Below are 24,341 nucleotides of genomic sequence, written 5' to 3' on the forward strand. Positions count from 1 at the left end.
TCACTGAGAAGCAATGTGTTGCCTTTTCAACCGCAGAAAATAAGATTACTTATGAAGAACATTTTTATCCTCGGTAAATGATGAAGCCATCCACCATTCAGCAACTCAGTTTCTACAACAAATAAATCGATTTCCAAGTTCCCTTCCCTTCCTATTTCTAAAACAGACAGACACATAATTTGTAAGCTTCAGCAAGACTGAGCTGGAAACCAGGGCTAAAGACTCTTCTACCTGAGTGTACTCTCTAGACACCTTCTGGGTCATTCAGAGAATCTCGAAAGATGAGGACCCAGAATTTCCCCAAAGAAAATATTTTTAGAAGGGAGGTGATGGTCATTCCGTGATATAAATAAATAAATAAATCGGTTACAGTGTTATAAGCTCCTCTCTCAAACAGGCAAGTTCCCCGGGAGCAGTAGATTTCAGAGAGAAAAGAGGAAAGGAGAAGTGGAGAAAGGGAAAGACGCAGAGAACGAAAGGTTTAGGGAGAGAACTGGGAAAGGGGGTGGTCACGATAAGGGAAAGGGAGAAGAGATCACGCTAATCTTACCCAATCGATCCAATGATCAGGTGATCGCTTATGCGGTATCAGGACATGAAAATGGCTCGACAATGCAATCCATAACAAAGCTATTTCTTTCTCTAGTTTAGCTCGGTAACTGCTGGAATCAAATGCAAGGCAGACATGGCACAGACAGTCACTCGTGCACCCCTCCTACCCAACCCCCAATGGACCAGGGACAGTTCTCTCGGACTGCCCTAAAATCTAGCTTCTTGGAGCATGGTCTTAGCGCAGGGGCTCAGGAGTGAAAGCAATTGCATTAAAGCAGGCAGCCTGATTTAACAAGGAAGCGGACCTAGGAGAGCTGCTGCCGCCTAGGTACCCCATCACCCACTTTTGGGTCCTATTGCTAACCATCCAAAGCATAGCGCCCTCGGAAAACTCTGAGTGACTATGACCTTCAACCATTCACCTCCCAGCCTCTGTCTATGCAAAAATCGCTGAGGATTAGCTCTACGCAATGGGACCGGTCCTGCTGGTTTATTTGGGGTGTGTGTTATGTCAGGTTTTCTTACTATGCCTGGATCAGTTTCTGCAAGGGAAAGGATTCCGGGGAAGTGCTAGTGAAATGCATTGATGGAATACTATTAATCCTAATGATAACCTTCCCAGCGCAGGTAAACTCTGAAAAGAACTGCGAGTGGGAAGATCCTGCAGGATTTCCGAAGCGCTGCTCTCTGAATTCTCATTGGATCATCCCCAGCAGCCTAAGTCAGTGTTGCTGCTCTCTGAGGATGACTACAGCCTAGCTCACTAGTTGTCTACTCCCTGTATCCAACACATCCTTTTACTTCTCTTTGCAGATCTCTGTCTTATTCATTCTGTTCTCTGGGGTCACCCAGCTTCCTCACTTTGTGGTGACTTTCAGTTTGGTGCATTTGTTCGCCTGAGGATCATCATAAGAAAGGTTCTCACTGTTGCCCATTCTCAGTTTAAAAAAAAAAAAAAAAAAGCACTCCTTTACCATTTTTGCCTCCTTTACTTTTTTGGGTTCTTTGTCCCTCGAATAAGGAATAAGTGGCTTTCACTTGATTAGATGTCACCAGGAACTACTGAGTATTTCCAACTCCTACTGTCCTGCAGCTCTCAAATCTACACTGCTTTGGAAGATCATGGGATATCTCCTTGAATCGTGGATGTATTTCTCTTACAGTCATCTTGCTTCATTAAACTTCCTCTGGTAAGTATTTCTTTACATGTGATGAGTAATTTACTATTGTGTTAATTTTTACTTTTTAAAAATAAGCACTACTTTTTTCTTCAGACTCTCTGTCTCTGTCTCTGTCTCTGTCTCTGTCTCTGTCTCTCTCTCTCTCTCTCTCTCTCTCTCTCTCTCTCTCTCTCTCTCTGCTTTCTTTGGACAGTTACTTTCAGATTGCAAATACTTATGTGTGTGACCATTAGTACATGCTGAAACTAGTAAGATGTAACCCATGAAATAACTTGCCCCAATATTTCCTTCATTAAAAAAAAAAAAAAAAGACCTCAACTATAGTACAAGTTTCTATGAGGTAATGTGGACTTCACCTCCGGAATGTACCCTTTTGGAACACAGCGTTGTACCATTTGAAGGGGTAATTCTTTTCTATTAGTCTATGAAATCGCCTATAAAAGAGCTGAAATTTTCTGAAGGAGAGCTGGCTATTTATGGGTTTGAGAAAGTTCACTAGTCTCTCTGATCTTCAGAAGGTGGTCCAGGTCAGCAGGTGTTCATCTCATGCTAAACAACTGAATGGTTGAGGGAGGACACTGGTTAAGTGTGTCTATTGATTTAGTAGGATCCTAAATACTAATTTGTCACTCTATGGCAAGGAAAGGAATTCGAGTTTTGAGGGCACCATTCTTTATACAATATCCAATATGTGCCTGGCATTGGGGTTCCTGTCTAGGAAGCATTTTGCAGTGCATTTAGGTTTTGTGAATTATGCTGGGGACAGTTAACTGGTCAGTGAGGTCTCTCTTCAGATGAAGAGAGCTCTCTGAAGCCACTGATTATCTGGGTTCTAATACATTGAAATTCAGGGAGGGATTTTATGTGAAAAAATGTAATTGCCTCTCTCTTCACACTTGCCCACCCCTGCCCTCAGTTTTTAATAAGTATGTTAATATGGTCTCTGTGTTGTGCTTTTATGAACATTTCTATGGTCTTTAACTGATGATCCTTCTCATTCCACCGAGTTGCTTTGAGGAACATTTAAATGTTGGCTTTTACTTCATATCTGGCCAAGAGTTTGGTAATTATCAATCGCAAACATGCACATGTCCATAATCTGTAAAGCACATATTTTTGCACAGTCCCCCTTTATTGGGGTGGATGGAGATGAGGATCCATTATTCGAGCCTGTCCTTCCTAAGTTATTTTGATGTTTTTTTTTTCTTTGGGGGGGGGTGTTCTTTTTAATTTCTGGGAAAGAACTGTTCCAGTCATTGATGGCTGACGCGACAATCTAGGCAATGATTTCTTTCTTTTTAATTCAAAAGCCTTTAAAGCTTCCAGACATAAAAGTACTCCAGCTGCAGGATCGCACCATCCCCCTCCCCCTACTGAGATTCCAGGGCTTTCCCCCTTGCTTCCCACCGAGTGGAAGAGGAATTGGGGCTCACACAGTGATCCGCACCTCTTGGTGTCCCTCACTCAGCGCTAGACTACCTGCTGTCTTTGCCAGTTCAGTTTGGTCCGTCCTGCCTTACAAGCCAGGGCCATCAGCGTCCGTGACTTCATTTGAAGAAAAGAGGCTTTGGTGTAATTCGCCAATTCAAATACCCTCTCTAGAGGACTACTGCTGTTGCGCAAGGGTGGAGGGAGAGAGAGGGAGAAAGGAGAAAACTTTCAGTGCAGTCAGACCGTTTTCTGCTTAATCAGTGTGACACAGTGAGGCACAGACGTTCGCTGTCTAGGTAAGTGCGTTTTGCTGTGTTAGAACCCGGAGCTCAGCCTTCTGTGAGGGAAATTGACAGGCTCTTGCAGCCAGGAATGCTTTAACCGGAGGGCTAGCAACAGGCGAGTGTGTCTGGAGATTTCGCGGCGGCCCTAGGCTACATCTAAGCCTCCTGGGTTCTGGGGACGTGGAGGGCAAAGCGCCTAGTAGCCTGGCTGGTCCAGGGCTCAGTGCTGGTGCGGGAGCGCGAGGGTGGGGATGGAGTCCCCGACCCGCTGGCGCAGGCTATGCTCTCAGCCCTGCGGCTCGCGGTGGACATTTGCAGCCCAGGAGAGTGAGGTTTACAAGGGTTTTTTTCAACCTTCCACAACGTCGAATGTCCAGTTTTCCTGGGCTTCCAAACCTCTTCTGTAAGGAAGAAAGACTTGCTTTTTCTGTAATCTCTTAACACCGTTCTGTGTTGCAATTTCTTTATTATTTTCATGAGCTGAATCTAAGCACAGCGCGCGATGCTTTCCCCAGGATGCTTGTTTTTAAAAACCCCGATCGTGGTTGTTATCTGCTTGTTTAGTAGAGCTTAGGGTAGCTGAAGGACTTTTTTTTTTTTTTTTTAGTATTGCTAATAATCATCACTCATGCCTTTCCTTCCTTCACTAACTCAGAATCCAGAGGGCGGTAGGGTGAAGTGAGTTGGGTTTCAACTTGGCGCCAGGGCTTGGAATGCTGTTATCCGCAGTCTGAGGCTCAGGAGCTACAATCTTACCTTAAAGCCACTATAAAGTTCTCTTTTTTTATTTTGCTCACCCCTCTTTCCTGGAGGTGGGGTTGAGAGAAAGAGGACTGATTTCTGGTCTCTCGGCTCCGGTGGTGACCACCAGGGAGGGGGTGGCGCTTCTGGGCTGCGGGTTTCTGCAGCGTTTGTAGCCAAACAGGGAAAGAGAGTTGAAGTCTTTGATGGCTCTTCTCCTAGTCCCTAAGAGTTGAAGCTGAAAGCCTTGTACTTTCCTTTAGGTCCAGAACGTGATCAATTCTCCAGCAGAGCAGGGACCTCCTTGTAAAGGGAGCCTTGGCGAGGAGAGTCAGGGTAGGCTCTACTTGAAAGGGTAAAATGCACTTTCTCTTCTGTGTGAGCTGTCAAACAGCTCTTGGAAAAGAGGAGGAGGTGACCTGGGTGACAGATTAACCCTAACATCCCTTGCAAAGGATAGCCAGACAAATGTATGCAAGCAAGGAAGAAAACCCTAAGCTGTAAAGCTGTCAGAGAGGCGTGGAGACAGATGATTTGGAATCTGGGGACTTTTTCTTTTGATTTGTTTGCCATCATGCAGTTAACCAGGTAAGAACTGAATGTCTATGTGATAGCAGCAATCTTATAGTCTGTGTTTGACCTATCTTGTGATGATACTTGCATTCCGACCTACAGAAGACATGAATTTTTTTTAGATCATTCTAAGATCCGTAACTTCTTAATATTCGCATTCATGAGTATGTTTAATATCATTTAGTGATTCAATGTGCATTCATTTAAATGTTTAATGTGGTTTTATTTAAATGTTGAACAGTGGTAGAAAAATCATAAAATGGACCTAGGGAAGAGACAATGATTGGGAAGGTATAGAGTTAGGGGAAGGGGTGGGTGGTCCTAATGAAATATGGAAGTGTCACTTGCAGAGATGCCTTTTACCAATGTCTTTTGCTGAGGTCACAAACCTTCCTACAAACCTACAGAGGGCAACTGAAGAACTATCGAGGGCCTCTTGAACTAAAAAAAAAAAGTAATTTTGACTCCTTGAGAGAATGTTTTTGGGGACATCCTTATACTATCTTCTCGATCTTGAAAACAAAAATGCTCAGGTTTGGTATTAAATGTGGTAAATTGGAGGAGGAAGAAGAGATTACCCAAAGGCAGGCTTTTACATGAACCCCAGGTAGAGATATGTCTAAGTCTAAGAAAAACAACTGAAAAACTGAAAAAAAAGAGGGAGGGAGAAAATTATGGAAACCCACCTAAAATAAACTTTTTATTTTTAATCAAAGTTGGGTAGATATGTAGGTTGAGCAATCAGTAGATCTCTTCTACTATCAGATTTAACATAATTAGAATAATACATCTGTATGGTCTAATGTTTTCTTTATTATTACTGTCTTCATTTTGTTATATTCTGGTTATAGTTAAAGGAGCTGAGAATTTGCAGATAGTGAAGCACAAAACCCAACAAATTAATAAGACACCATCATAAAACCATGTCAGTTGCTAATAGCATTTTGTCTAGGAAATTATCTTTACAGTAGCTGTGGAAATAATTTTAGTGCTTACATTTATTGACTTGAACCTCTGAATCAATATTTTTTCTGCTTCTAAGGCTCACTGATAAAATATTGAATAAATAAGAATAATTGCTACTTTTAGTTGGAAAACTGCAAAGTTATAGTACTTTTCTTAGTCTGAAGCAAATGGTAGTATTTTACCACACAAGAGAAAGTCATTAACACATTTCAATTTGCCAGTTCTTTTGCATTTTAGTTTCTGGAGTTATTATAAACAACATGCTCCTTATATCTCTATGTGGATGTGTGCATCTGTATTCGATTTTGGATTGATGGAGAATATATTTATGTGAAATACTGTTTAAGTCATAGTCTTGCAGTAAAATACACAGGATATCATTTAAGGATCAATTTCATTTACTTTTATCCAGATCATGCATTATTTCATCATCTCCTAGGCTATTTTGCTTTAAGAAAACCAACATTATTGTATAAATGTATGATTTATAAATTATAGTACCTGTTGATTGTTTTCAACAAAATTATTGGTGTACTACAGCTAAGTAAATCAAATATAAATTGAAAAAAGTATCTGTATTAAAGCATAGGTGTTTGGACTCATATTATATAAACATGCACAGACCATCCTTACAATTAACTGTATTACTAGACTGATGGGTTATTAAGTGCAATACAATTACTTTCCTAAGTAGTTCTTCATAGGTGTGTTCTGCAAGAGGGAGAAGAAACATAATGAGGGACATTATAACTTTTATTTCTTGCTGTTAAAAATTCTGTTCATATTATTTTTCAAATGAGAAGATACTGGTTAGAGCAAGATTCAAAAATTTTTAATAATATAGAAAATTGATTTTAATATTGAAATAATTCAAGCATAAATGAGACTATGATAACAGTATGGGACAAGATGAATATAAATCTATTTTTTTAATAAAAGAAAAGCCCACATGTGTTTGTAATTATGCTCAGGATATAGGATCAATGATATAGTTTTCAAAACTCCACCCACTACGTGCTTCCCCTCTGAAGAGGAAGTTCACAGGAAATGTTGATCTTTGGTAGACTTTCTCCTCCATCTCCATTTTAGTTCTAGCTCGTTTATATTGTCCTAATAAGACTTGTTTTAACTTATAAGACCAGTTTTAATAAGACCAGTTTTAACTTATTTTCTTATTTCTCACATGAATAACAGAGGAGAGAATGCTTTCTAAGATAAAATTGAAAGAAGTTAAAGGCAAACATATTGCAAAAATATCACAATTCATCTCACTCAAAGGATTCCCATATTTTTGGGTTTTTTAGCCTCATAATATTGTTATAACTTCTTAAGAACAAATGTTGACTCAACTATTTTAATGTGACTATGAAGTATTCTTTGTCTATGTGTAGTGGTGTAATGGTGTCACCTGAGTTTTACTATTATTCCATTTATAAAAAAGTAAACTAACACACTTGTTGAGGCATTGCAGCTGTCATTTTATTAACAGGATATTTACCATGCATTTCATGTGTTTAAGAAAGTACAGATACTTTAAGAAAATGAGGCTTTTAATTGACTGTCTTCCTGCTAACAATTAATGAAAAACAATGCTGATTATTAGTTGATTTATACTTATCAGTTTTATAACTTCCAGCCTCAAATGAAATAAAAAGTATTCTCATATAACAATATCAAAGTAGAAAAACTAAAAATTATAATTTATAGTATCTTTTATATATTCATAGTTTACTAAAATGAAGGAGAATGACATTGGAACAGTTAGTGCTCTAATTTAGTAACTACTTGGTGAATTTCTTTTTAAGACTTTGGAGTATTATTCTGGACAGTATTACAATATATCATTATGTATGTATTACATCAGTTTATGATTTATACATTTAAATTTATAAATCCCCATAAGGGCAAAAGATAGAAATACCACTTTCTGTTTTAATATCATTGTTTTGGTTGGTCAATTTTAATTGTTTAAATAATAAAAAAGTTTAACTATGTTTATTCTCTTCTATAAAAAAGGATTGAGTCTCTGAAGATGAAATTTAATCTGAGTACTAATGGGCTTTCCGTTCAATCAATACCTGAGAAGTTTAGCAAGAACTAGTTCATGGCTATCTTAATGGTATCAAATGGCAAACATAACCTCTCACAATGTCTTCAAATACAATTGACATTTACATTTTAAGGCTCTTATATCCTTTTTAAGAATACTTGATTATCTATAAAGAACATTTGTATTCCATTTCTCACAAATATTTCTATCCCATTGAATGGGTTTCACAGATAATTATTTTATGTTATAAATCTACGACTCTTTATAAAGTTTAAAGTCAATAACACAAAGAATTTTCAAATTCTTACTAATTTATATTCAAAGTAACAAAATTTTCATTCCTTAACTTGTGATATAAGTTCGGTTGTGATCCAGTAACAAATTTATTTTTTCCCAAAGATGAATTTGCATAATTAATACTTTTTGATGGATGGAATGCATTACTACATATTTAGGGATAAAATCAGTGTGCTGTTTAATCAATTAAGGAAATACAAATTGAGATTCAGAAAGTGATATACAATCTATGTACTTGAGAATACACTGATTCAAAATCTATTATTTTCAGCCTTAATTTATTATTTGTAAAAGTTTATTATGCCTACAATTTAAAATATACTTTTCTATAGTCTGACCTATTTTACAAATTATTTTAAGTATTGTTTTAATGTATAAACCCTAATTTACCCAGATGCCTTAAGAGCACCCAAAGTATAACAGATTCTCCTTAATAGCCAATAAAGGAACTATCATATTATAGTTCCAGCAAATTAAATCTATAAAATACACATTTATTGATTGGATTAATAAATATATGAACATTACACTCAAATGTATTATAGCACTATGCTATGTAAGAATTATTCTCTCATAATGGTGTGTTTCATTTAAATTCCATTATAGATTTACTGTGAAGAAATACTTACAGATAGACTTATTCTTCCTGAATTCTATATCAGCCAACCTCATCAGGATTGAGCTAGTTTTTATTAACTTTTCTGGACTCTTGCATCTTGTTAATTTTTAAATCTATCTCTAGAATATTACACTATTAAAAAACAATCTAGCCTTGGAAGGAACAGAACTGACTAAGCATGCATTTTAGATCCTTCAGTTTCAAATAGTGGCCAGCATATAACATACAATTTTTAATAGATTCACTCATATTAGAATAGAGTTTTTATTTAAACTATTTTAAATGAGATTCAGACATAAACTATTTTGGGTACAATGTTATATTAAAGAATGTATTGAACATTGTGGGTGTTAGTCAGATGGCCTATTTAAAAATCACATTTTGCTTTATTGTTCTTGTTGGTATTTTGTTGTTTGTTTTGTTTTGTTTTGTTTTTGTTTTTGTTTGCCTAAAGTTCCCTAATTCAGGAAGTCAAAGCTAGTGGATTGCTCTGACTTCTAAGCTAGCTAGTCTAGGCTGCACAGGGTTACCCCGGTCTCAGATAGGAAGCGAGTGAAACCTTGTCTGAGAGGCCAAACTGAATAAAACATAATAAATCAGGATTGTTCTGGTTGTTTATTATTGTGTAAAGTTTGATCTATGCACACTTTGAATACAGGAAACTTTGTGGCTGCTGTGAGATCTGCTAATTACCACAAGGCCTTCTATCACAGTGAATGTACATGTTCAACATGACTATTGCAGTTACGAAGAGTTTGGAATAGCTGATGAACTCGTGTCTGTTGTGTTTTTAATGAGTAAAACTCCTCATGTTTTAAGACATGATAAATATGTTCTGAGACTCTGTAATTGCATATGGGGAAATGAAAAAGAACTTTTTAATTAGGAAATTCTTCTCAAACAGTTACAACACTCAAGTCAATTTTCTAAGAAAATCCATGAAAGGTTGAATAAGTAATCCTAAAAATATGTGGAAAATGATACCTTGAAGTCATTAATGCGTGGCTTTCTCAACATTTTTTGGATGGCAACAAACATCTTAATATATAGACAAATTTGAGTTTACTCATTTCATTAAAATTTAATGGTTCTAACTTACAATAATAAAATTTCTTATTTATAATTCTAACAGTTGTTAATATATAAAGGCATAATTACAGTATATTTCAAGAGTGTTATAAGTAGTGTTTGTAATTATATTATAGAATAATAAGAAGGATCAGTTTTCCCCAAATCATGTAATATTTAATATAAATGAAAATAAATTTACTGGGCAATAATAGCAAAGAGAAGATTGGTGTTGGTTATTGCTAGTATTGCTAAAAATGGAGGTTTTAAAATAATGTCTTAACTTTTTTTCAAAAATATACATCTGGGCCTGAAGAATTGGCTCAATATTTAAGAGCATTTGCTACTCTAGAAGAGAATCTGGATTCAGTTTACAGCAGACACACACACAGTGGCTCAAAAGTGCCTTCTTCTGGCCTCTATTACTTAAACAAAACATTGAGACAAGTAGAATAGGCATTAAAAATGGATAGAACAAACCCCTGAGTAAAAAAAATTGCAATAGAATTTGTTGTGAAGACTCAGAAAATGCATTCATTTCAAGGTATCATTCTACCATTCAAATTCAGTTAAAGATTAAATCTATCTGACTTGTTTCAAATGTGAAAAAATATAAATGATTCCAGTCATAGAGAACAAAGATTTAAAATACTAGTGAAGAAAAAAAAAAGTCCTAGTGTATTTTTTGAAGGATAATTAATGTAACTTTCAGAATTAATATTAAGCAGTTTGTTTATTAAAGTAAGTTTTATACTTAACTGTGAGTTAATATGTTGCCGGCCGTATGCATTTACAGCTCTCTCTCACCTCCTCTTTCCATTATAACTATCCATTTCCACAACCTTACCACAATGAATAGACTACCATTATTTTAAATATAAAAATGTTTATTGAATAATAGACATACAATACTGTATTTGAATAGTAAGCTACATATGGGAAACAAATTTGATCATATTTTGTAAGGACAGTAAGCTCTAATATGGTGGGTTATTTGCATCATTTTTTAAATTCAGTCATAACACTTGTGATACTTAACATGCCATTGTTGAGTTCATTTGAAAAGTATACAAATTTCCAGTGTATTGCACATAGGCCGGCGGGAGAGCCAGAGACCACTACTGTCTTTATTGCATTTGAACCCATCTAGACAACAGCTAACTGAAGAATCAATTTTGATTTCAAGGAAGAGGCAGCTGCTCCCAAGAACTGTTTTGATGACCTATTAAAATACTTGTCTGTCTTCAGTGATTCCTAGTGCATCCATGTCCCATCTACCCATCCATCTCCGACATGGTTATTTCATCACAAAACTGTCCAAAATTGGCTATGCTTTGCTGTCTTTTAGAGATGTCTGAGCTAAACACAACTCTTTTCTATTTATTGATATAAGTTGCTTACTAAAATGTAGATATTATTAAGTTAGGCCTCAGGTAAGTGTGGTAAATAGCTTTTCCTGTGACTATTATTGTGAAATAATTTCTGTTATGTTCTACTAAGTTGATTTCCAAATTTCTGCTTATTGCATAATGACATAACAGGAATATCTAATGATCATTCTTCTCTAATCCTCAAACATGATTATGCTCAGTATTTTTTTCTGAATTTCCTTCAAATATTTGATGGTTATAGAAATGTGAAAGCCATCATACATACATACATACATACATACATACATACATACAAACATACCCACACATGTATGTATTATATATATAATGGAAATTTACATTGAGTTTTCTATCCAAATTTAGTGTATCTTCAATTGAACCTAGTAAGAGTTAAACTATTATAGACCTTAAATTAATATTTTGTAGAGTTGTTCTTGAAAATAACAAATTTTCTTAAATTTGTATTTTGAGGAACAGTATACAAGCAGATGCTTTTTGTTAGAAAATTAAAAAGGACTTAACTTCAGCTGAATGTATTACTAACATCAGACAATCTGAGACTATTTCATTAGCTAGTATATCTGTCAACCACATCAGACATCCTAAGGCTAATGAAGAGACATCGTTCAATTAGAAATATGTGCATTTTGGGCATTGTTTGTCAGATAGGATTTCAGAAGGTACTGGAGAACACTACATACATTTTTAAATATGTAATCCGGAGTTAGTTTGCTTAGTGGTGATAGCCTCTGCTATGTTTTTATTTTTGATTCTTAACAAAAATTATGTAATAAAAAGCTGATAAATCTGTACATAAAGCCTTAGAAATACAACAGAAACATGGGTGATCGATGCAATGGTAAGGCAGAGGGCTACAACTCTTTGTTATCGGAAATATTCTTAGTTCTCATTGAGCCAATAAGAGAGATGTGCTGCTTGCTTCCTCATTTCATTGTCACGAATGTCCAATCTTGATATCCTAAATACATCTCTCTTTAAAGAGGATAGATTTTTAAAGCTTCAGCATAAAGAAAGGTCAATTTAAAACATATTTTTATTATGTATATTAAAGGAAAAACATTAAAGAGACAAAGAAGTCAGGAAATGAGAAAAAAGTGTTAGAATTCTAATTTTACATGATCTCATTCAATTTTTTAAAAGAAGTCTAGATTCCTTGAATAAAGAACATTTTAATTTAATACTACTTACTTAGTAGCTCATTTAATTTTAATAATTAAAATAAAAAAATCTCTGATACCACAAGGACTTTCTTCATAAATTTTATGTTTTATTATAGTTAAGTATTTATATGTCACATTGTGTAAAGCCCTTCACCCTGTAGGACTCTGTTGTTGGTACTAAAGATATACCACAAAAAGAAGGTCACAGATCCTGGATTAATGCTGTGTAAAATATTGTGGAATTACACTGTGGATGGAGTGGCATCTATATAGGAAGAAGACAAATTTGGGAGCTACCAAAAAATTGTGACTATTTCATACTTAATTTTCTTATACTTGGATAATGATTATCTAAAAATAATTATCTTTAATTTTAAGGAATTCATCTATGATCTGAATAATCATGAACTTTTTAACATTTTAAAAAGCTTATCTTCCTTGAAAGTTAACTAAATTGAATATTTTCAATGTGTGTAGCCAGAGAACACATTAGTATTTACATTTTTTAACAAGTACTTCTAATTATGCAGTGACCTTTCTTTGCAAATTTGGTAAACTCTGAGATATCCTTGGTCCTTCACAACATAAAAATATTGTCTATTCAGTGACCCAATTCTAAAGTTTTCTGGCTCCATTTCAGTGTAGTTGGTTAGACTATTTCTAGTATTATTTTAGTTAAAAAGAGTATTATGTTTTTTGCTGAACAAATTTATAGTGATCATTTTTTTAATAATAACACTATTTTTAAAGCATTTCAAAATCTTTAGTAAAAGAACACTGAGGATGCTAGTCATGAAAGAAAGAGAAGAATGATAATTATCTTTGAGTTTCATTTTGATAAAAAGTATGAAGGTATGAGTTATAAGCAAGACTCTCCAAGAAAAGATGAATGGTAAAACCACCGTGAATCTTAGTATCTGGAATTGTTATTTCCACTCTGTTCCTACATGTATATTCTTTAACCTTTATCTTAAATTGTCTTCTGTTTCACTGTTCTGAGACTATTATATAATTGTAATATATTACCAGTTGGTTTAAAGTTCTTCTTGACACTTGTTAAAAAAAACTGTAAGGTATTATGCAAGGACATTTTTAATGGGATTTTATAGTAAAAAAGTAATGTTTGACTCAATTCTGAATAGAATGAAAAAGCAGAGGATTGTAGTAGACGAGTCAGTGGATGGTAAATGAACAAAGGGAAGGTTAGATGAAAGAGAGGCTTGCTAAAGATGTTTCTCAACGTTCTTCCAAAGTGATGAGACCTCACCTGGAAAGTACATGATGAGGAACCCAGACAGATACATAAGGCATTCCTCTGTGGAAAGCCTGGATTCTGCAAAAGTGTATGTAGCACACCACACAATGCTTGCAGAGATGAAGCATCAGACACCAAGTAAAGACCTATAAAATTGCAATTCAGAGAAGCCACACAGGAGGCAGATCCAGAAGAATATGTTTATCACAGTTTTCTCATATTTCTTTAGTTTTTAAAAATCATTTTATTTGATATGTATGACTGTTTTACTTGCATGGATATGTATGTACACTTAGTGCATCTCTGTAGCTCATGGAGGTCAGAAGAGGGCTTCCTCATTTTCCCTTGAACCAGAGTTATGAGTGGTGAGAGTCACTGTGTGTGTCCTTGAGAATAAATCCCAGATTCTCTTGAAGAGTAACAAATGCTTGTGATATCTAGACTCTTCAAATACCCAAATATTGGACTCAACTAGAATTGAGCACAATTGAATCACAATTAATTTCCTAACTTCTATTTCTGAAAAGACTTCATTTGACTGTTGTTCTGTCATTCCTTGTGATGCCTACTATGAAGATTACAAAATTTTTAATAAGCTCACCCATGCTGAAACACCCATGTTTTAAACTATCTGGTAACCCAAATCCTCTCACACTTTGTGGTAGTAAGAACCATTTTTTCTCATGTGCTGGACACTGTTAAGGAATGAAACTCACCTTCTCTTCATTTTTCCTAATCAGTCCTACCATTAGGCAGCAGCGTTTAATGCCCTCTTTATTGGTAGGACAAGATTGTATTGACAGGATCGAGCAGGAGATTACTTCCCTCTGCAGTATGCACTTCCCACAGGAATACTCACCCTCATTAAGATGGAAAGCACTCAGAGCTGTAATTCAGAGGCACTGTATTACCTTCTGAGTTAAAAGAAATAAGGAGAAAAGACCCTCTGGAAGAGAGGCTTAAGAGAGGTAAATACATACAAAGGTTCCCTTACAGAGGCAGCTTTAACCTCTACAATGTGAATGATGTGAGAAAATTCATATTCTAAAGTGGATGACCTAGACACCAACAAAGGATCTATAAAATACAATTCAGAGAAGCGTGGTTGGAGTCAGATCTAGAAGAGTATGTCTCTCAGAGAATTTAAAAATGTAGGATAATGTAGTACTGGAATCTCTGGAATCAAAAGACATAGTGAACTAGCCTATAAATTAGGGAGAAAGAGTTAAACTCAGCATATCTGTTTAAAGTTTACTATGTACAAATTAGCATGTACAGTGTTAGGAGGCACAGGGTGAGCTAAGCAAATGGTGAGAAGACTTTGTGTTCTGAATAGATGAACAAAAGTATGAAGAGACTATCACCAGAATATTGAAAATGTTCAGAAAATCCTGGAGTCAGTCTACTATATCCTTAATTTACTATTCTAATATGATCTTAATTTTAATACTTATGACTTAGGAAAAATAATTTGTTAAAAAAGTTATCTTTATTATTCCAAAAGAATTTTAATATCAAGGTTTCTTTCACTGATGATTTTATTTAGTCCATGAATAACTGGTCTAGTTACTTTGATGGCAGTTGAGACATCATTCTCTTTGTGGTTTATAGCTGTTTTGCTTTAAAAGTTTCACAAATACATTCTAATTTTTGAAAAAGCTATCAATGCAAAGTAAATTAAAATTTTTGTAGTTGTCATTTATGTCAAAGATACAGGAACAGCTAGTGTTAGAATATTCCCACTTCTACATATTACATACTTCTTAGAAAATCACGGAGATCAAGGAATTATTCTACTCACCTACTAAAGTGAAGGCAAGAAAGTAGTCCTGTATGTGTGTAAAATGTCATATATGGGTAAAGACTGTAACATGTTCATAAATTCATTCTGTTAATAAAATGACAAAATCAAGTTTATTTCACTACATTATAATTCATCACCTTTCAAATATCCAATGTCTAGTATAAGTAAAACAATTTTAGGATATTTAAATCTAAAATTGTAGACTGTCATTAGTATTTCATTAAAGCAATAAAGAAATGTAACCTCACAAGTCACTAGGACACAAAACCAAATGCCAATGGGTACAAACATGTAGAAACATGCGCACGCACAGAAAAACTTGCTATTTTGTGTTTATGTAGGCATGTGTTTTTCAAATTTAACATTTCTCAGTATTTGCTCTTATGCTGATTTCTTTACTACAAACTTCCTTTTTATAAAGAATACACTGGAATCTACTAACATATAACCACATTGTACATCAAATAAGAGAATATTAGTGACAGGCTTGTCATATCAGAGGGCTCGGTAGCTGTTAATTTGGGTAAGAAAATTGTGTAAGGAGCACATGATTTTGACAGTCCTATTATTTTTCTCCTTAATTATTGAGTTCATTCCAAGATATCAATCCTTATGACCTTTTAAGGAAAAGGCATTTTAAGCTTTCAAATTTCAAAATTACGAGTGACAAGACAGTGTAATATACATTGAGAACCTCACTGAGATCTATTCTTGGTTCTTCTTGAAGAGGACCTGTTTGATAGTAACACATGTTTTTTATCAATAAAAATTGGTTTTTTTTTTAAAAAATGGCATAGTCAAAATATTACTTGTGTTCTCCTGTCATGATAACATGTTCGATCTTGATACCCCTTTTCAATAATATGGTATGGAATATTTAATCAATTTTACACTTGTGTAAATGATTTTTAATACCAAGACTGTTTTGTTTGTGGCTGCAGTGATGTCTCTTGAGTTAAAAGCCCTTGCTGATACAGCAGAGGAACCAGGTTCTGTTTTCAGAACAGAAATATTCCCTTAGTATATTCCTTATCAGAGAAGCAGTATTCCCAATCACAACAGTGACCTACATTGATCTACAAATTATCACATTTTGTATATTGTAGATAATATTCATCTGTATTATGGCTTTCTAAATTATGAGCTATACCACATTGAAATTGAGCAATCACTGTTCAGAAAAATAGTTGAAAAATTAGAGCTAAATATATATTTGTTAATCCATTATTCACTTCTTTTTTTTTTTTTTTTTTTTTTTTTTTTTTTTTTTTTTTTTTTTTTTTTTTTTTTTTTTTTTTTTTTTTTTTTGGTTTTTCGAGACAGGGTTTCTCTCTGTAACCCCGGCTGTCCTGGTACTCACTATGTAGACCGGGCTGGCCTCGAACTCGGAAATCCGCCTGCCTCCGCCTCCCAAGTGCTAGGATTAAAGGCGTGCGCCACCACCGCCCGGCTCATTATTCACTTCTTATAAATTTATATACTTACCAGATATTTCTTTCAGGGCTAGTCTTTATTTAATAACTAATAATTAAATTACAGTCATGTATTATATAAATTACACCCTATGTATTTTAATTTTCATAATGTTATAGATGAATATATTATTTGATTCTATATTTTAAATGTCTTTTATAAATAAATATATTTTTAAAACATGTATGTCTTAAATACAGCATTTGCATGGCTAACATATTTAATTTATAATTTCTGTGTTTTATGTTTGCCAACTTCCACATTGCTAAGCATGGAAGCCTATGGAATAGTGTAGCACTTTCACCAGGCATGACATTTAAAAGCTGCTCTACAGCCTTCCAGAAATGTGCAATCTTTCTCTGCCCTTTTAATGTTTCTTAAAAATCATGACTCTTTATGTAAGCTGGGCAGCATGGTGTAGGGGAGAGGGAGAATGAGTGATTGAAAGATGACTTGATTATACTGGTCAACTCTACTTGGGTTTTCCCATGGTTGAAATTAAGTAGGATAGAATTATTTTGTGAAAAATTTTGCACACGAGCAGAAATCAGTCTAAATGAAAATAATATATCTATATGGAGAAATTATACAGTTTCCATGTTGTTTCCAAAATAAAAATGGTTATTACATAATATTCAGTTAGTTAATGAAAAATGGATTGCAGTTTCAAAGATGAGACTCAGACATGGCTCACCAGTCTAAAGTCTGTTAATAGTACATCAGTGATTTTTTTGAATTTTTCTTGTTTTTGTTGTTTTCTTTTGTTTTTCCTAACATATTTTGACTGATGATTTTAGAATTTCAAAAAAAGGAAGAAAAAAGAACAATCAACAAACAAACAAAACCACAAGTTCAGTTGGTGTTACCCATATGCTCACTGGAGCTTGCTCAAACTTCTAGCTGCCTTAAAGAAAATTGAGTCCTTCCCAACCTGCCGTCCTCCCAGAAGCCATCATTTGCAGAGAATTACATGTTGGCATCTTTATCATGACTTTTAAGATTTCTCTTTGATAGCTACTTGTACAAGCTGTTACTTTGGAGGTGGGTAGGGCTCATCAAAGAAGCCATCTCTGTCCCCCTTTCTCACCTGTGAGTCTGCAGTCATTGATAACAGTGCAAAAGTAGCTTCCTTAATGAATATTCCTTAACAATGGGTTCTATATTCCTACTTTCAGTCATATTAGGAATTCAGTGATAATATTATGTAAAATACTTCATAATATTTAAAATTTTGTAAATTTCATATACATTTTTATCCATATTTTAGATAAACATAAGGCATAAAAATGGAAGCAGGATCACAGAGAGCTAAGGAGGAATTGTTGGTGTCTACTTGAATATCTGTATTATTATTATTATTATCATTATTATTATTATTATTATTCATTGTGGCACACATCATTTTTGTATGTTTTATGCAGCATGATGTTTAAAAAACATTGATATTTTTCAAGTAAATTTTGAATATATAGCAATCAACATAGAGTATTATTATATGAAATGGAATTTATGAGAGTATTATATGTAATACATAATTTTAAAAAGTGAGTTTCAGTATTTACTTCATTTTGTTTTATAAAGAACATTAGTAATTATAAAAATACACATCATACAATAATGGAGTAGTTTTCTATTTGATTTTTATGATTTGTTGTCTGTTTCTTCATTTTATTTTATTGTTCTCTTTTCTAAAAACAAAAACAAATAAACAAGCAAAAGATCCTTAGACAATTAAAGGTTCTAGAAAACATTTTGCATCGACAATTTTAGTTCCGTTTTCAGTCAGTTAATTTTATAGTTATTCATGGTGAGTCAAGATCACTTTATAGCTTTTTTTAACCTGAGGAAGCAACTTGATGAATTTGATTATTACCTTATTGATTATTTTTTCATTTTTGGATCCTGTGATAGTCCATCTGCACTAATATATGTATTCTCAGGTAATGTCTACCACCATCCCAGTAAAACACAGGGCAAAGCAGCTCTACGTAGTACCTTAGGAACTATGTCATAAAGCCTTCCTTTATAGAAGGGTTGATGCAGTCTATCATTCAGTCCAAAAGTAAAAGACTAGAGAGGTGTGCCCAGCTCAAGTAAGGAAACCAAGGCACAAAGGCAGCTTCAGAAATTACAAGGATGTTGCCACAGCCATCATGATTTAAAGCAAGATCCTCTAACCAAACCTGGACTGCCCAGATGATGGAAAATTAGTAATGTTTTCAAAGTATTTTTTTTTTCCAACAGATTAGTCACAAGTATACTTTGTTAATCAGAAAGCTCTGAAAGACAGTGTACCTACAGCTTTCTTTCAAAAAGACAAAAGACTGAGACAGACAGATTGAGCCTGAGGGTAGCATGTTCCACATAGATTTTTGTCTCAAAAACAAAAAACAAAACAAGCATAAGCAAATCCTTTGGAATAATTATAAGAGCTGATTATGCTCAATCATCTGAATTGGGTTAAATCTCAAAACAAACAAACAAACAAAGTAACTAATAACTTAAATCAGGATGGTAGCATGCACATATGAAGACCCAATACTCTTATGAAGAGAAGAAAGACAGAGACAGGAAATAAAAAAAAAGCAGATGAGTATAATTGGCATTTGTACAGAATAGCCTACCTTAAACAAAGTGGACAGCAAGAAGAACACGTATCAGAAGTTGTTTTCAATATTCACATGCACTGTAGCTCATGTGTACGTGTATTCAGACATATTAATGCCACACACAATGCACACACTATATCTATATCTAATATATCTCTATCTCTTTATGTCTATATATTTATCTTAGGATATATATATATAAGATAAATATTAAAAATAAATTATAAAATAAAATATCAAATATACCTATTATCAAAATTTATTATGCACTTATTAATTTGCTTCATCTAATATAAATTTTATATACTTTATATGCTGATATAATAAACAAATGCTATTATTTTTATTATATAGAATTTTGCCAATAAGTTAGCAGAAAAATAAATATTTGCTCAAGCTTATTTTTACTTAAGACATTTAATGAACAACCCACTGGATGGCATTGTTATGACATGTACTTTACTTAATGATTTTACTTTCTATTGAATTAGAAATTAAAGTATAAAGAATATATAGCTCGAAACAAAAGGTAATTTTGTTTTTCTTCTTGTTCAGTTCTGCTATAGTCTAATTTAAAAACATTTTAATAGGCTATCAAAGACAGGCAAAGTTTGCCAGCTCAGCACCTCAGCTTTCAGGGTAACTAATTGCCTGCATATTCTGTCTAGGTGTTGAGCGAAAGCTGAGAGGATGAAGGCTCTAAGTCCCCAGTGGAAGCATGATATGGCGGCGCAGAGCTGGTGCTGAATTGTCCTCTCTGATGGCTCTATGGGAGTGGATAGTACTGAGTCTTCATTGCTGGGTTTTAGCGGTTGCTGCTGTCTCTGACCAGCATGCCACAAGCCCCTTCGACTGGCTCCTCTCTGATAAGGGACCCTTCCATCGCTCACAGGAGTACACAGATTTTGTGGACAGAAGCCGACAGGGATTCAGCACAAGATACAAGATATACAGGTATGAAAGGAAGGCAATTACAAATACCATACTTGGAGGTTGTGTGTAAATAAGGGCTGTTCCAATGAAAAGTAACAGAAGGGTTATCATTGAGTAAACACCACAGCGATGTTTCCTTACCATTTAAAATTATTTTGTAGGTGTGAAAAATTATTAGAGAAATTGGTAACTGGTAATGTAACTCTTTCAAATATGAATTTACGGCCCAGTTTTCTTGCAAGCTATTTCTCATTATTATAGCCCTTGTTTTTAAATTCCTTTACAAAACTTTTATTAGTCTTCAGCCTGAATGGGAATAAAATCTTGTATTAGTCACTGAGTTTTGTGAACTTATCCTAGTTTACAAGAAAGTAATTGTATGTTCTTAAGCTTGAAGATAAAGCAAAAGTATTAATATAAATGAACACTAGACAGATGGATATGACAGCAAACAAAACAAAAAGGTCTCGGATGTATGTTGGCTAACATTTTTTAACAATGTGAAATCTAAGTTGTACAAAAGAATTCATATATTGGAACAAGCAAAAGCTACTTATTCTCACACAGCCCAGAGAGTCCATTCAACGGGTGATTATTGGTTCACTTAAGTGGTTATGATTCACTTAAGTGAATTAGATCATATATGCATTTGTCATTAAATTTGTTTATTCAAATTATTGTTTTATATTGTTTCTTTGAGGAAGACTTGGCAACTCCTAATTGCTGGTATTGATGATGAATAAATTTTAGCTTATCATTTTTTCTGTCTGTGACTACTCAGATAATGTTCTATAAATATTTTATTTTATGCAGTATGTGCACCAGAGGGCAGTGTGTTTCAGGTCTGTGCATAGCCTTTTATACAGAATAAAGAAAAATTTTATAAACCTTATCTGCAAACCATATTTGTAGAAGAAGCAGAGTATACGTAAGTTCCAATTATTGTTGAACTGTCGCCCACAAAATGCCTTAATACATACAGTGCACCACGGTGTCTAAACAGCAGGAGAAAAAAAGCCTTATTCGGAAGCTTTAAAGACAGTGACGTATATTAAGAATCTTCTGTCTAAATTTATCAGGCACAGAAAGGTCATGAGATTTCTAGTTGTGCATTTTTTTTTGAATATTTTCTGATTCAGGAAGCTCCCTTTTACAAAGAAACTGGACTTTAAGAATTTGAATGTCAGCAGGGCAGTGGTGGCGCATGCCTTTATTCCCAGCACTTGGAAGGCAGAGGCAGGCGGATTTCTGAGTTCGAGAACAGCCTGGTCTATACAGGACAGCCAGGGCTATACAGAGAAACCCTGTCTTGAAAAACAAAAACAAACAAACAAACAAAAGACTTTGAATGTCTAACATTTGAGCCATACAAGATCTTTGACAGACAGGCAGAGTGAGAAGAAAGCATTGATCTATGTTGTACTGGGGTCTCTCTCTGGAGGTCTGAGATATCCTGTGTGCTTGTTCTGGTGGCTTGGTCTATTGGTCAATAATGTGTGAGTAGCAGATTGTTTCCATATTGTTTCTTCAGGTTTTGAGTTGAATCATAATCATTATTTGGGTCACAACATTTAAAAATATGGAAGAAAAAAAGAACCATTTGGAGAGTCTCTGCAAGGCTCATCTACTGCTTGGTCTTTGGAAAATTTAAAATGACTTTCATTTGTCTTCCTCATGTGTTTTCTTTTGTGGCTTAAATAGCACTTTGAGGTGTTAAGTGGATTTAAAAATGAAGGTTTAAAATCCACCTGTTCTGAGCTGGGCTGTAACATTTTAAATGCCTTTGTGCTTTTCTAATAATGCAATCACCATTGAATATTACTTTGAGATGAATAATGCAACCTCTTCATTGGAGATCTCTTCACTGGTGAGAAGAGGTATTTGATTTAACCAAAGGGTACCTGATTTTCCTTTAAGTACAGAGGTTGCTATATAACTCTCCACACAATGTCATATATGCAAAAATTTATTTTAACTAATTGACTTCATTTTTGAAAAGATAGACAATAATAGAATTAGATATTAAAATAACTTTATAGGGGTTATCCTTATTTTTGTCCTTAATTTTTCTTAAAAAATCAGTTTTAGATGTTGGGCAGTGGTGGCACATGTCTTTATTCCAGAACTCAGAAGGCAGAGATGCAGATAGATTTCAGAGTTCAAGGCCAGTTGGGCTCTATAGTACAAGCACCCGGACTATACGAGAGGAATCATGTCTTGCAAAAAAAAAAAAAGAAAGTTATAATGACTCTTTAAATTTTTTGCATATATTTGCCATAAATACTTATATGAAAATTATAGATATTAACAACACAGATGGAAAATTAATATATTCCACATTATCTACTTGGCTTATCATTTTAAAGACCATATGATTTTCTAAAGTAATCGGCCATATCTACTATTGCTTATGACTGCCATAAAATCCTTCATGTGGCATATTATATTGCCAAATCTTCTGGAAAGCATTAGCTCTGAATTTAGAACATATTAAGCATGTTAACATAATTAGGTCAAATCTCCTTCACTAGTCTTTCTTCATTTCATCTCCTTTTCTGGAAGCACATCTTCTCTTTCACTTCAAATACTAGAGTAAGATGAGATTATTAAAGATCACTGGTTTCACACACCCAAAACAGATGAAATTCTTTTCTCCCATTTCAATACAGGGTTACATTTCAAGTTACAGGGTTATTTTGGAAAATAAAAAAGGCCTCTGTATTTTTTAAAACAAGCAAATATAAAGTACTATTAAATTTTATTTCTGGAAATTATGGGAGCAGTGTGTCATTTAAGATATGTAGCCCTCTCTTTGCTGCAGAACTCCCTTTGCTGTGTAGTAACAGTGTAAATAACCTTGCTCTGCCATGTCAGAAATAAAATTTTACAAGTGTAAAATGGTAGATAATTGTATCACAACTATTCACAATCACATATTTAACTGTGAAAACTTTGTTATTTAATATTGCACTTTATTTAAACGGTTTGCCAATTTCTTTGTTTACTAAATTGGGCAAGTTTAAACAGAAGTATATGAGAAGTGATACTGAAGAATTTATGAGTGACTCCAGGAGTCCTCCATGGCTTAGGATCTGAAGTGCATAGAATATTAGTATGATACTTCTGTCCTTTGGTAGTAATTTAAAAATGGAGTTTTAAATGATCATTCATGGTTACATATGGTTTGAAAAAGAGAATCAAAGCACACAGCGTTAAAAGGTAATATAAAGCTCTGTGGACATATGGCTCCAGATGACCAAGAATCAATTCTAAGCGCTTACATGATGGCTCACAATCAAAAGAATCCAATGCCCTTTTATGACCTCTGTTGGCCTGACATGTTGACATGTGATTCATAGGTACATCTAGGCAGAATACCTGTAAAAAATACACACAAAATAAAATAAATCTTTAAAATAACAAAAAAGAAGTAATGAAAGCAGTTACATTGTAGACATGCTCGCCAGTGAAACATAAAGTAGAAATATAATTTCTTGGTTTTTAATAAGAACGTAACTTCATAGTTACATGGTAAGGATATCTCAGGCAGTCAGTTCACCAGTGTTTGTAAACGTTTCTCCACCAGTGATAATTTTAACAAGGTAAATTGATAAATCTCCACTTAGCAATTCAACAGCTTAAAGGAAGCTAAGATAAGGCAAGTTTTTATCAATAATGCAAGCTGATGTCTCTCTTGAACCATTCCTTTGTGTTTCAAGTTCAAATCCCTCACATATTTTGCTCCTATAATAGAAACATTAGACAGAGTTAAAACTTCAAATATGTTTTTTAAAATTTTTTTTGACTTTCCTTATCCCATTCTTTAGTAAACCACCTGTAGAAATAAACTGTGATGGCATGTGAGTGATTTTCTTAGAATTCAAAATAAATATAGATAAGCAATACGATTAGAATTTGTTTTCTTTTCTTTTT

The 24,341-nt window shown here is 34.2% G+C and overlaps 1 protein-coding gene across 3 annotated transcripts in view; it reads left to right on the forward strand.

Annotated features, from left to right (window-relative positions):
* The first annotated feature begins 391 nt into the window (after positions 1-391).
* Brinp3 (BMP/retinoic acid inducible neural specific 3) overlaps positions 392-24,341 on the forward strand; it is a 375,633-nt gene continuing 351,683 nt past the window's right edge. The window contains exons 1-2 of one of the 3 annotated variants that reach the window (XM_031384426.1): positions 392-1,742; positions 20,144-20,429. In XM_031384426.1, the coding sequence (XP_031240286.1) occupies positions 20,194-20,429 (236 nt within the window). In that variant the 5' untranslated portion in view covers positions 392-1,742; positions 20,144-20,193. Of the gene's footprint in view, positions 1,743-3,085; positions 3,461-4,198; positions 4,778-20,143; positions 20,430-24,341 lie in introns of those variants that run through there. The other 2 variants (XM_031384434.1, XM_031384442.1) reach the window with 2 other exon arrangements.

This window comes from Mastomys coucha, unplaced genomic scaffold (assembly GCF_008632895.1).
Source record: "Mastomys coucha isolate ucsf_1 unplaced genomic scaffold, UCSF_Mcou_1 pScaffold1, whole genome shotgun sequence".
Classification (NCBI taxonomy): Eukaryota; Metazoa; Chordata; class Mammalia; order Rodentia; family Muridae; genus Mastomys; species Mastomys coucha.